The sequence below is a fragment of the Gavia stellata genome, chromosome 4 (assembly GCF_030936135.1).
Source record: "Gavia stellata isolate bGavSte3 chromosome 4, bGavSte3.hap2, whole genome shotgun sequence".
Lineage (NCBI taxonomy): Eukaryota > Metazoa > Chordata > Aves > Gaviiformes > Gaviidae > Gavia > Gavia stellata.
In genome coordinates this window covers 21,186,714-21,198,579 of record NC_082597.1, presented here as the reverse complement: position 1 = coordinate 21,198,579, position 11,866 = coordinate 21,186,714, and the positions used below count along the sequence as shown (strand labels likewise).

The 11,866-nt window shown below is 38.6% G+C and overlaps 1 protein-coding gene across 2 annotated transcripts in view; it reads left to right on the top strand.

The window, feature by feature from the left end:
* The window catches only part of BRD1 (bromodomain containing 1), a 64,877-nt gene continuing 53,011 nt past the window's right edge, over nucleotides 1–11,866 (top strand). For both annotated transcript variants that reach the window (XM_059816430.1, XM_059816429.1), the window contains exons 1-2: nucleotides 1–23; nucleotides 4,291–5,671. In XM_059816430.1, the coding sequence (XP_059672413.1) occupies nucleotides 4,305–5,671 (1,367 nt within the window). In that variant the 5' untranslated portion in view covers nucleotides 1–23; nucleotides 4,291–4,304. The remainder of the gene's footprint in view (nucleotides 24–4,290; nucleotides 5,672–11,866) is intronic.

Sequence of the window (11,866 nt, the reverse complement as noted above, 5' to 3'; positions counted from 1 at the left end):
CGCGCTTCGGCGGCTCCCACAGCGTAAGTGCAGCCGGGCGGGCGGCGGGGGCCGGCGGGTGGGGGCTGCGGGGCCGGGAGCCGGCGGGTCCCGCCGCGGCGAAACGGAGACCGGCGGGGGGAAGGGCAGGGCGGGCTGGGCACGGCAGCGGGGGAGGGCGCGGCGGGGCGAGGCGGCCGAGGGCGAGGCGGGCGGGGAGGCTGCGCGGGGGGGAGCCGAGCGCGGCGGTCTGGGGGAGGGCGCCGCTCGAGCTGTTTTGTCAGCCGCCATATTTGTGGGCCGAGTATTTTCGCGGAGGGGAGGGAGGTGACTGTTGGGAAGGGCTGGAGATGATGGGCCTGGGCAGGAACCATCCTCCCGGGGGCCGGGAGGGGGGAATGCCGGGGCCGGGCAGGAACCATCGGCGCGGAGGGGTGTGTGCACGCTGGAGGCTCCCTGGGCGTGGGCAGGAAGTGTTCGCGCAGAACCGGCGAGGGCGGGCCCGTGGGCTGGTCCCGTGCGCGGGGCGGCGGGCGGCGGGACCCGCGCCGGTGGCCGGGATGAGTGCGTGGTCCCGAGGGGCACGGGGGGGGGGGGAGGCGCTGCCGGCGGCGGTCTTCCGTCGGCTCGAGGGAAGAGCGGCTCTGGTCATCCCGCCTCGCTTGGCCGTCCGCGGGCCGGTTCACTGCGCTACGTGAACCCCGGTTCTTTGCATTCCCCTGAGGGGATTGCTCCTGTGCCGCAGCTGAAGTTGTGGGTGGCGTCCTCCCCGTATGCGTGTAAGCCCTGTTTGCTTACCCTCCCTCATTGTCGAGGACTAAAGAGCATTCCTGTGTCTTTCTCTTTTTAATGGTCTGCATGAAAGTGTCCATTGAGAATGGAATTCCCTTTTCCATTGAGCAGGGGATCCAGGGACCAAAGGCAATTTATTTGAAGAGGAGGAAGGTAACTAGGACAGAGACTGTAAAAGGAATTTGTAATCAAAAAGTGTACGTTGTTGCACTTTTCCTGTTGGTTTTAGCTATCCTACACTTTGATAAAAAGTATTTTTTCCTCATACCATGCATTCCACACAAACAGCTGTCTTCATGTGAGGGAAAGCATCTGCTGGTGACTTTCTTCCCAAGCAGCTGATGTAATTCCAAGAGAGGAAAGCTGTGGATAACTTTTCTGTTTTATCCCCTGCAGTCTTTGAGTTGTTGTAACAGGCAGAAAAGTGTTAACTGAAGTACAATAAAATAATTTCATTTTGCTGTTAGTGGGGTATCTCTCTTAGTATGGAATGGAAACTGTCTTAGTTTACTCTTTTTCAAACTTGGGGCCATGGTCTTCATTCCTGTGGATCTACAGGGTACTACAGAGGAGGGGAGGGAAGAAAGATGCCTGGTAGTTAACTAGGAAAAGCAAACCGATTGCCAGTCATGAATTTGCTATGCAGAAATCTGGTCGTCTTCTGGAATATTTATAGGACATTTGCAAACAGAATAATTTTGGAGAAACAAAACAAAGCACTGCTTTGGCTTCCAGAGCATTCAAGTTATTCACACTAAGTTTCTATGAAATTTGGCCAGAGAACTACCAATTCCAGTTCTGTGTTCATTGCATTGTATTTGTAGGGTATCCATTCTGTGACTGTAATTTGCTTCTTAATTTAGCTTTATTTACACTTGAGTATTACAGGGAAGATGCTCAGATGTTAGCTCAATCATTTTTTTATCATTGTGGTTCATACAGTCTATTTGACTTTTATGATAGTAGTCCTAAATTTTAAAGCAAGAACATTTGTGCTTTTGAATTATTTTCTTCCTATTGTTATTGCCTGCTTGCAGCCATGCTTAAGAATTTTGGGAACATAGGGGGATGGAGAGCTTGGAAACCTATCATTAATGTGTGTTTCTGTGGTACTGGGTTAAGTTACATAGTGAAGTGTGGACAAGTTGCATGTTTTTTGATCTCTGAAGGCTACCTTTCATCCCTCCCTCAGTATTTTGTCCAAAAACAGTCACTATTCTCATGAGCCATTACGAACTGGTACACGACCAGCCAAGATGTGGGAAGGGACATTAAAAAAAACAAAACAACTTTAACATCTAGACAGAATTGAAGTGCAATTATATGAGGTAAACATAATGTAAATAATCTGTTTTTCTTGACTGGTGACTAAATACCATAAAATGAAACCATTACCATCTGTAGTAGGTTGCTGTACATTGGCACCTCAGTGTGTTTTAGCTGAAGTATCCCTCATTATTTTGTTCACAGTAATAAAAAGAAATCAGGGCCATTGTGTTATCTTTGGCCTCTGAATTATAAAATCTATTGTGAAACTGGGAACTAACTTTTAATTTCAGTTAAATTATCAGTATGTCTTTGTTTCTAGTTATTGGACCTTCTGTAGCAGTATTAGTGGTTTAAACTTTTTCTGCAGTTAAGAAATCAATATGATTTAATCCTGTGTTGTTTTACATAATTAAATTATTAAATATTTCTTCCAAACTTGTTTGAAGAGGTGGAGCCTTTTTTATTCATCGGTTGTTTATATAGAGCAGATCAGAGATTTGTCATGATTAAACACTGACTGTTGTCCGGTTTTGTGCTGGTGCTATAAAAACAAGTAATAAGAGTTAACGATCATTTGTGTAAAAGTCAGATCTATGAGCAACACAATTCTCACATTAATAATACAACCAGCTTAGAGTTGTCTTTTTAATTTCTCTGGGAAAACAGGGTCAGTTTGTGAGAGCAGATCAGACCCTCTCAAGAATTAGTTTTAATGTTAGCTGCTTAAATTATTTAGTTTTCCTGTAAAAGGAGTTCCTTCAGTACTTTGAAGGTGCACCTTGAGAGATTGGCATCATACACTAAGCAAAAGGCAGGCTGCATGGAGTAGTTTATGGAATTGTTCCGGTCCTTGCTGTTTTCTTCATTAAACAGATACACTAGTCTTTAACGATAACTGTGTTTTGATCTCTGCTATTTTGGGAATACATGCTAACGCTAGTTGTATTATTTTAACTAATATACAACACTGTCTTGAAGTGCAGAATTTCTGATTGGTCAGAATTGAAATGGTGAGGCCCTGATGCTTTAAGCCAGTGATTAAAGATCAAGAGCTTTTTCTGTAGCTGAGGTTGAATTTTGCTATTTATTAATGATTTATTAGGAAGAAGGGGGATAGACCTTTTAAACAATGTTTTTGGTTGGTTTTATAACATTTTCAACCCTCATGGGAAAAAATCCCCAACATTAAAACGTCAAAAGGCATAAGTATGGAAGCTTTTAACGAGAAAATTTTGCAATCAAGATACATGCTTGTCTTAGTCATGGTGCTTCATCCTGTGGGGGTGAAGCTATCTTTTTGTATGGTATTGGAACAATCTTTTTCCAGTGAGTGATAAACTTGAAAATTATGTTAAAGAGCTTGAGATTGGATTTAAAGACGGGGAGATTTTTATCTACGCCAGTTGCTCTGAGAACAACTCTTGAAGAATCTGTTGAGGGAGAAGGGTGTGCGTACACACACACTTACATGCAGGGAACATGTTTTTGCTGTCAAGTCAAGTCTGCTTTACAGGTGGAGTATTTCCTAGTTGCAGTCCATACTGCGCCATATCGGCATGTGTTCTTGTCATTTTGTAAAGAATAATAGGCTCACTAAGAATTGAGAAGAGAAAAGTAAAAAAGTAAAGGGCTGTCAAACTGTGTACTGGCCAAATTCGGATGGATGTGTGTTTTTCTAGCTTTAAGTATAGGTGTGGTAATTGAGTTGTTAACATGACTCTTTCAAATTGCACTGGAAAAAAATTGTGGGGAAAACTTAATTTTTCTTCCACAGTTATGTTAGTTCTTTCTGGGGAAGATCTGGAGAAAGTAATCTGTAGCTGTTGAAAAAATTTTCAAACTGCATACGTGCTTAAGGTATTAGCAAATATTGTATTAGAAGTTTTCTTACTGTGTAACGGGTGTAATTTTTTTTCCTGTGGCATTTCTGAAATGTCTTTTTTCTCAGGCAGAGGTTTTACAGACAGCTCTTCTGTAGGATTTTTGTATCAAGGATTTTGTATAGCTGTGTTTACTTAGAGAAGCTGTTATTTAGGAGATCTGTGTATCATTAGGTTAAATTTGTACGCAACAGCATGAGCAGCCCTATTAAGTAAGGGTGACAGGCTTTTTTTTTGTTTTTTTGTTTTTAAATTGAGTAGATAGGTGGGGGGCTATAGAACTGAAAGGTTTTTTTCTTGCTATAAAAAACCCTAATATTTTAATGTGAATCTTTGGAGTTCATAACACTAACTTTTGCTCTAATTTTAGGTGAACATTACCAAATGAGGAGAAAAGGAAGATGTCATCGAGTATCGGCAGCAAGGCATTCTTCTTCCCCGTGCAGTATTAAGCACTCCCCCACACGAGAAACCTTGACATACGCTCAAGCTCAAAGAATGGTTGAAATAGAAATTGAAGGTCGCCTGCATAGGATCAGTATCTTTGATCCTTTAGAGATAATATTAGAAGATGATCTTACAGCCCAGGAAATGAGTGAATGCAACAGCAATAAAGAAAACAGTGAAAGACCACCAGTTTGTCTAAGAAGCAAACGGCATAAAAATAACAAAGTGAAAAAGAAAAATGAAGCTCTTCCGAGCTCACATGGTATACCTGCTACAACAACTCCTCTTCCAGAACCAAAAGTACGGATTGTTGAATACAGTCCCCCTTCGGCTCCCCGGAGACCTCCAGTTTATTACAAATTCATTGAGAAGTCAGCAGAAGAACTTGATAACGAAGTTGAGTATGACATGGATGAAGAAGATTATGCGTGGTTAGAAATAATAAATGAGAAGCGGAAAAGTGATGGCGTGTCAGTTGTTTCACAAAATATGTTCGAATTCCTTATGGATAGGTTTGAAAAAGAGTCTTACTGTGAGAACCAAAAACAGGGTGATCATCAGTCTTTAATTGATGAAGATGCGGTGTGTTGTATATGCATGGATGGTGAATGTCAGAACAGCAATGTAATCCTGTTTTGTGATATGTGTAACTTAGCAGTACATCAGGAATGCTATGGCGTGCCATATATACCTGAGGGCCAGTGGCTCTGCAGACACTGTCTGCAGTCCCGTTCTCGGCCTGTAGACTGTGTGCTGTGCCCAAACAAGGGAGGTGCCTTTAAAAAGACTGATGATGATCGTTGGGGACATGTGGTGTGTGCTTTGTGGATTCCAGAAGTTGGATTTGCCAATACAGTTTTTATTGAGCCAATTGATGGTGTCAGGAACATTCCCCCAGCCAGATGGAAGTTAACATGCTACCTCTGTAAACAGAAAGGTGTTGGTGCCTGCATCCAGTGCCACAAAGCAAACTGCTATACTGCATTCCATGTGACGTGTGCTCAAAAGGCTGGTCTATATATGAAAATGGAACCTGTGAAAGAACTAACTGGCAGCGGGACAACATTCTCTGTAAAAAAGACTGCATATTGCGATGTACATACTCCACCAGGTTGCACACGAAGACCTCTAAATATTTACGGAGAAGCTGAAATCAAAAACGGTGTTTGTAGAAAGGAGGGATCAGTCAGAACTGCTAGGTCTACATCAAAAGTCAGAAAAAAGACAAAAAAGGCCAAGAAAACAGTGGTTGAACCCTGTACAGTTATGCCAACAGTATCTGCTCCTTATATCCCCCCCCAGAGGTAAGCTAACCATCCAAGTGAGAGAAACCTTTACTTAATTGGCTGTTTAATTTTAAACCAATGCTTTTAGATGCTGACTTGAAGTCTTTGTGCATTTCTTACATGCTTTCCTTAAAGGCCATACTCAGAGGATTAATGTAAATTATGTACATTGTACTTTCGTGAAATGCATTAAAAAGGCAGTAACTTCCCCAGAGACATTAGTAAGTGGTCTGTCTTGTCCTTAGAAACCTTTTTTTTTTTTTTGTCATACCAAATCATGTGGTGTGCTCAGTTGGTATCATTCACTGCACTTTTGAGAATTAACCACTGAATTCAGAATAGCATGTGTAGTTGACCTTCATATTAAAAAAACCAGCCAAGCTCAAGGTTAACTGTATTCATAACTTGGGAATCTGAACTTCTTTTTCTAATTTTAAGAGGCCCAAAATGAAAATTACATTTGCATATATAAGATTTGAATCTTGTTCATCTCACCTAAATTAAGTATAAACTTGTACTGTAAGATGTATGTAAATAGTACAGAAAAACCCTCCAGGAATTATTTGCCTTCTGGGGCAGAGTCATTTTTCAGGAGGTTTTTCCTAAATTTGCATTTTTCCTTTTGCAAATGCAATACTGTTTATCAAGGCTTGGATGAATTTGGTACCTTGCAGACTTTTTTTACAAAAGTCAGCATGTAAGTGATGGTAAGTTAGTAGGTTAATGTATTCTTAGTCATGGAACCTGAAATGAATGTGCCCTCCTGTTCAATGATACTCTCAAATATCTGTCCTACAACTTTAGTAAGATGTTTGTGTTAAAACAAAAATGAATTAATGTATGTGACAAAGAGTTTTAATCCTACTCTTGTCTTTGCTTACGAATTTATACTTTGTAAGAAGCTATGTTCAAGCTGATTTTCATATTACTGTGTCTTTTGCAGTTCTTGCAGGAGCTTTGGTTATGTGAGTGCAAATATAAAGCATGAACATCACAACTGAAGTTGCTCTTTGCGTTGAACATGACATATTTTTGTATCTTAACAGTGTAATCAGGGGGCTGGCAGATGGCTCTAGATCTGGTAAGGCTAGTGAAGTGACGCATCAGAAAACAGGGATGTTTCAAGTAATGTTTTCATAAGTAATAACAGAATTGGAGTGAAATGGAGATTTTTAATATCTTTATTTCAGGAGTTCAAAACCTCATCATGAACTTCAGTTAGCTTAGAGCAGTAGCATATCTTTTCAGATTTCTTTCAGTTAAACTGAGTTATAATGCATTTCAGCAGTGGAAATAATTTGTTTCTGGGATTCGAGCAATGACAGAAAGCTCTAGGGTAGAAAGATACCTTTGGCTTTGCTGAACCTTTGACATAATCTGGTGGGCTAAGAAATGCAAAATTGGACTATTGAGACTAAACCCAAGTTTGTCTTTATGGAGTATTTGTTTTGTTTCTAGCGTTTATAACATAAATATCTTTGTTCACCCCTTGAATTAAATTCTTTCTGATTTAAGAACAGTAGTTTAGAAAGTTTCTCAAAACAGGCACCACTTCCCTGTGCAGGTTCATTGTTTGTACCGTGACAGGACTCTGCATGCTCAGACAGTGAGGGCTCTTAAAATAATACAAATAAACCATGATTGTTTGAAAGTTGACTCCCAAGTCTCAGGTAGTGGACAGTTAAGGCTGGTTAAATTAATCTAAATAAACACGTTTTGAGACTGCAGTCCTTTCAGTAGTAAGTTTTGTTAATGCAAGTAGTTACTAACTGACTTTGACAAACAGCCTTTAGCTCTTGTGTGGTGTTTACAAACATCAGAATGATTGCACTGTTCTCTGTTACTATTTGTTTGGTAAAATGGTATTTTTGTTTAGTGATGCCCTGCAGAAAAGCTTGAGTTGACAGTAAGCCGCTAATACTGTTGTTTAAACAGGTACTGTTGTTCAGGGGCGGGGGAGTTAGTATAAAAGAATTTGGCTTTGTCTTAATTAGGACAATCCTGATTGGTGGTGTGTAGTGTTTTGGTTTTTTAAGACAAAGTAAGAAAGAACATGAACTAAGCATGAATTGAGGATTAGAATGCATATTCTCAGTTGTACCTCTGGCAATTCTTTCCATTGGTAACTTTCATAAAAGCCAGACCCTAAAAGGATACTATAATCAGATTTTTTTCTCTTTTAACAGTGTCGTTAGATGCCAGGAACAGAAATCTAAAGACTTTTTTCTTCTTTTTTATTTTAAATAGTAACTAAATGTCTTCTCAAGACTGCAGAAAGAGTCAGTTTACCTGAATTAAAAACAAAACAGAAATAGGCATATTAAAAGGAAAAGTGATTATGCTGCAGACCCAAATCTCAGTTGTCTAATAGTCTTTGGCTATTTTTTTTTCATAACTCTTGTGTGTGTGCTTGAGTTAAATACATACCCATGTACTAATAGTGAATGATGTGGATCATTTCGCAGCATTCTTCATTTTAAATGATCCCTTTTCTCTAATCTGTTTTTTAATGCAATTTTTTTCCCTTGGAGCCGAAATATGATTTGCCTTTCCAGAGATCTTGAGGAAGAGTAATTAAGCTATTTAAATTATCAGAGAAGAAACATATGCACTTAGTGTTTAAACACTAGTGCTTTTTTCCTGAAGAATTTGAAATTAACATGTTTTCAAGTCTCTGGAAATTGAGGCACTTGTTGACATGTTTGGTTTGGTGTACTTTCTTAACCATTAATAACTAGACTGTATGTCGCCTTTGCATATAGCTGGTTCTTTAGAGTTGGTAGCTGGAGAAGTATAGAAATATGAAGATTATAGCGAGAAGGAAGATAATTGGTGGATATTTCCTCTGAACATACCTGCTGAAGCTTGAGGAAAACCCTCTTGCCATTTTTGTTTAGTTTAAGGTGGAAGGATTGTATGCTGTTTCCTTACCTGGTTAGTGAGTGTATATGGAAGACTGGGCATTTTAATAACACCATTTGTAATAATTCTGTTTTCCAAAAGATCTGTCTTAATGTTCAGGATATGTTAAAAAGACTGGTGTGGAACAGCATACTTCATAATTTCTACGGAACTTTCTGTAGCTCATGAATTTCTGTATCAGCTTATCTGTAGGTCAGGTTTCTATGCTACTGCCTTGAATGATTTTGAGAGCTGTACACATTTCAGTCACCAGAATTTCTTACACAGATGTCACACTCTAAGCTTTTTGCTGTTAAATTACATAGAGTATGTCGTTCTGTAGGTCATTTGTAATCTAATTAGATGGCCTCTCGGACTATCATCTGTGAACTATTGATTTAGGAGTATAGGATCAGAAGTTTTTAACCATTGATTATAGGAGATGAATGCTTACATCCTCTGTCTCTTTTTTTTTTTTTTTTTTTTTTTAATGCTGAACATCTATCTATTCTGTTGCCTAGGTATTTTAGAAAGTCTATAGCTAAGTATTCACTTCCAAAGGTGCAGTAAGTCATGTTAGAACATTAAGGTGACTTCAGTTTTCAGTGCTGACTTCTTAGTAACTTGCTTAGCACTTGGAATAGTATATGGGACCACCAGGGAACCTCTTATACATACATGATTTGCATCAGGCTTTCTGGCTACAGCAGTGTGTTGTCTCTTTACTAGGAAATTCCATTCAAATTTTCTTCAAATACAAAACTGTTGAAGATTGTTGCTTATGTTGTACTGCTTGCATTCATCAGCTTTTTTTTTTTTTTAAGGCAAAAATGAGCTTAGTCTGAAACTCACATGTTTCTGGGAAGTGTCAGAGCAGCTGTGTTATGTGGGGGGGTGAGTAGGGAAGCACACTCCCTTGAACTGTACCTCTGTATGTCCCCCAACAGGGACAGTACCTGCACCTGTTGGAAAACAGTTGTTACAAAAGCAGCCCCTCACTGCCACCAGTTAGTTTGTCTGAAAACAGTGGCAAGTTTGTTCTTGCAGTGTTCGTACTCCACTGATGATGTGTGATGGTTGAATTTTGCCTAGTAGATAAATGATTTTTTTTTTTCCCCAATAAAATATTAAAAGTATTTTATTTAGATTGCAGGTCCAGAATTTCCAAGTTAGGAAATCCTAACTTTTAGGGCTGACTTGACAATCTAAATCTAGCTTCTTGTCTATGTTAGTTATCTTGTACTGGCTCTGTACTCCATTTCTTACGTGGTTTTTTTTTTTCCCCTGTTGCTGCTCATCCTTGTCCTTTGTAATAGCTGCCTTATCCAGTGAGTAGGATGGATACACCAAGAAGAAGAGTTGCAGTGTTAGCTGTGAAAACAGTCTGGTTTCTTTTACTTTTGCGTGCTTGATTCTTTAGTAAAAATAACACCGTTTTGTCTCTTGATCTTGTGTGTCAAAAGAGGTATTTAAAATGGGAATTCTTGATGAAAAGCAAAGCCAGTGTCAATATTCATGTTCTTCAAAAATGTTGTGAAGCTAGGATATCGTGGCTATATACTTGGGGGGAAACTGGATGTCATATAAAATACTCAATCTTCGATATTTTCAAAATGTACACTGAGATATAGTGTAATCTGCTTTACTAAAATACCATTCACCATTGCTCTATTAAGCAGATATTTTAAAGTATATAAATATTTGCTTTCATCTTTAGTTTTGATTTTTACATGGTATATTTGTAGTGTCTGAAATTAAGAAAGCATTTGAAATGCAATACTTGTACAGAGAGCAAAAAATAAGTAAAAAAAGGCCCAGTTTCATAGTAAGTAGGAACGAGGTTTTCCGTGTTGTATGTATCAGTTGTGTTGCATCATATTATTGAAAGAGAATTACAAGATCCTTACGAAAATAGGTAAGTAGTGGGCAGATAACAGAACAAAAATTGCTGAGACTCTTAAAATGATTTTCAGCTGTCTTTAGAAAGCAACATTTACGTGCTGTACATAACTGATTTTTCTATATTGACCTTTGCTTTTATTAGAAAGGATATTGTTCCTGGTAGTAAAACTGGATTTCAGTTACAGTATGTCTCAAGGCAGAACCAGTATTTCCTTACATTTTATAATTTATCCACTTGAACTATCCTGAACTTTCCTACCAAATAATTAAATGTAGTCTTGTTATCTTGACACAGGAATTTTGATTGTCTCTAAAATGAAGTATGGACCAGAAAAATAAATTAAGAGAAAGTGATGAAACACAATATAAGCAGAAAGGAACATTTACAAGGCCTTTGAGACACTGTTAGTCTGCATTCACAGATGATGCTTCTTAATCATATATGTGGTTTGTGGGTTTCTTTTGGGGATTTGTTTTAATGTTTTTTAGGGTACTGGATTTTTTTTTTAACACCTTCAAAGAGTATTTTTTAAGTGGGGGGAAAGAACAAGAAAAAGCTTAAAATTCAGCATAAAAAAGCTGTTGAAAAATACTACCAGAGCCGGTGTTGCAAAAAAATTGAAAGCTGAATAAATCTCGAGTAATGTCTGTTAGCTGTTTATCCTTGAATATAAATGTATTTATAATTTTACAATATCATGTGGAAATGCTTACTTTAATTACAGGAGAGCATGATGTGTAGGTATGCCTTGTGGCTGTACCTAATAATTAGATGATGGAGTCGCCTAGGTAAAGTGGAAGGGGATGCTAACAGTCATCAGCCACTGATGTTTCTTGTAAGATTGATGGACTTCGAAACCTTTCTGATACATGTGGAAACTACTGCTGATGTCATCCTGACTTCTTTGCTTAAATAAAAAAATAATTTTGCCTAATCAAGCAAAGAGCTACTACGGTTTTCACTAGCTTTGCCTCAGTGGTATTTAAAAAAAAATAAAGTAACTTTAGAGTGTTATTTTCAAGCTAGTTCATCTTGACTCTGGTTGGCTTATTAAATAAGAATTACTTAATGTGTTTGAGAAAGTGTGACATATTTAATAGGTTGTAAAAGTGGATTTTGATTTTGAGTGAAAATGATGGGGAAGATACTTGTATATCTGGTATTAAAAGCCACATGTTGATTGATGTCTGAGGGGTGGCTCTGCCCCTCTAAAAATCCAGAGGATGGAAGTGCTGTCTCATATTTAAATACACCCTTCTTACAAAATGGATGTAGGAATAAGGTGTACATATAATTTTTTTTCTTCTTTTGTCATCTGTTTATTTTGCATGTACAGGGCAAAGAAGCTTAAAACATAAATTAATACAATAGATGTTTGCGTAAGGTGCATCAGTAGTATTCTGTGCGTC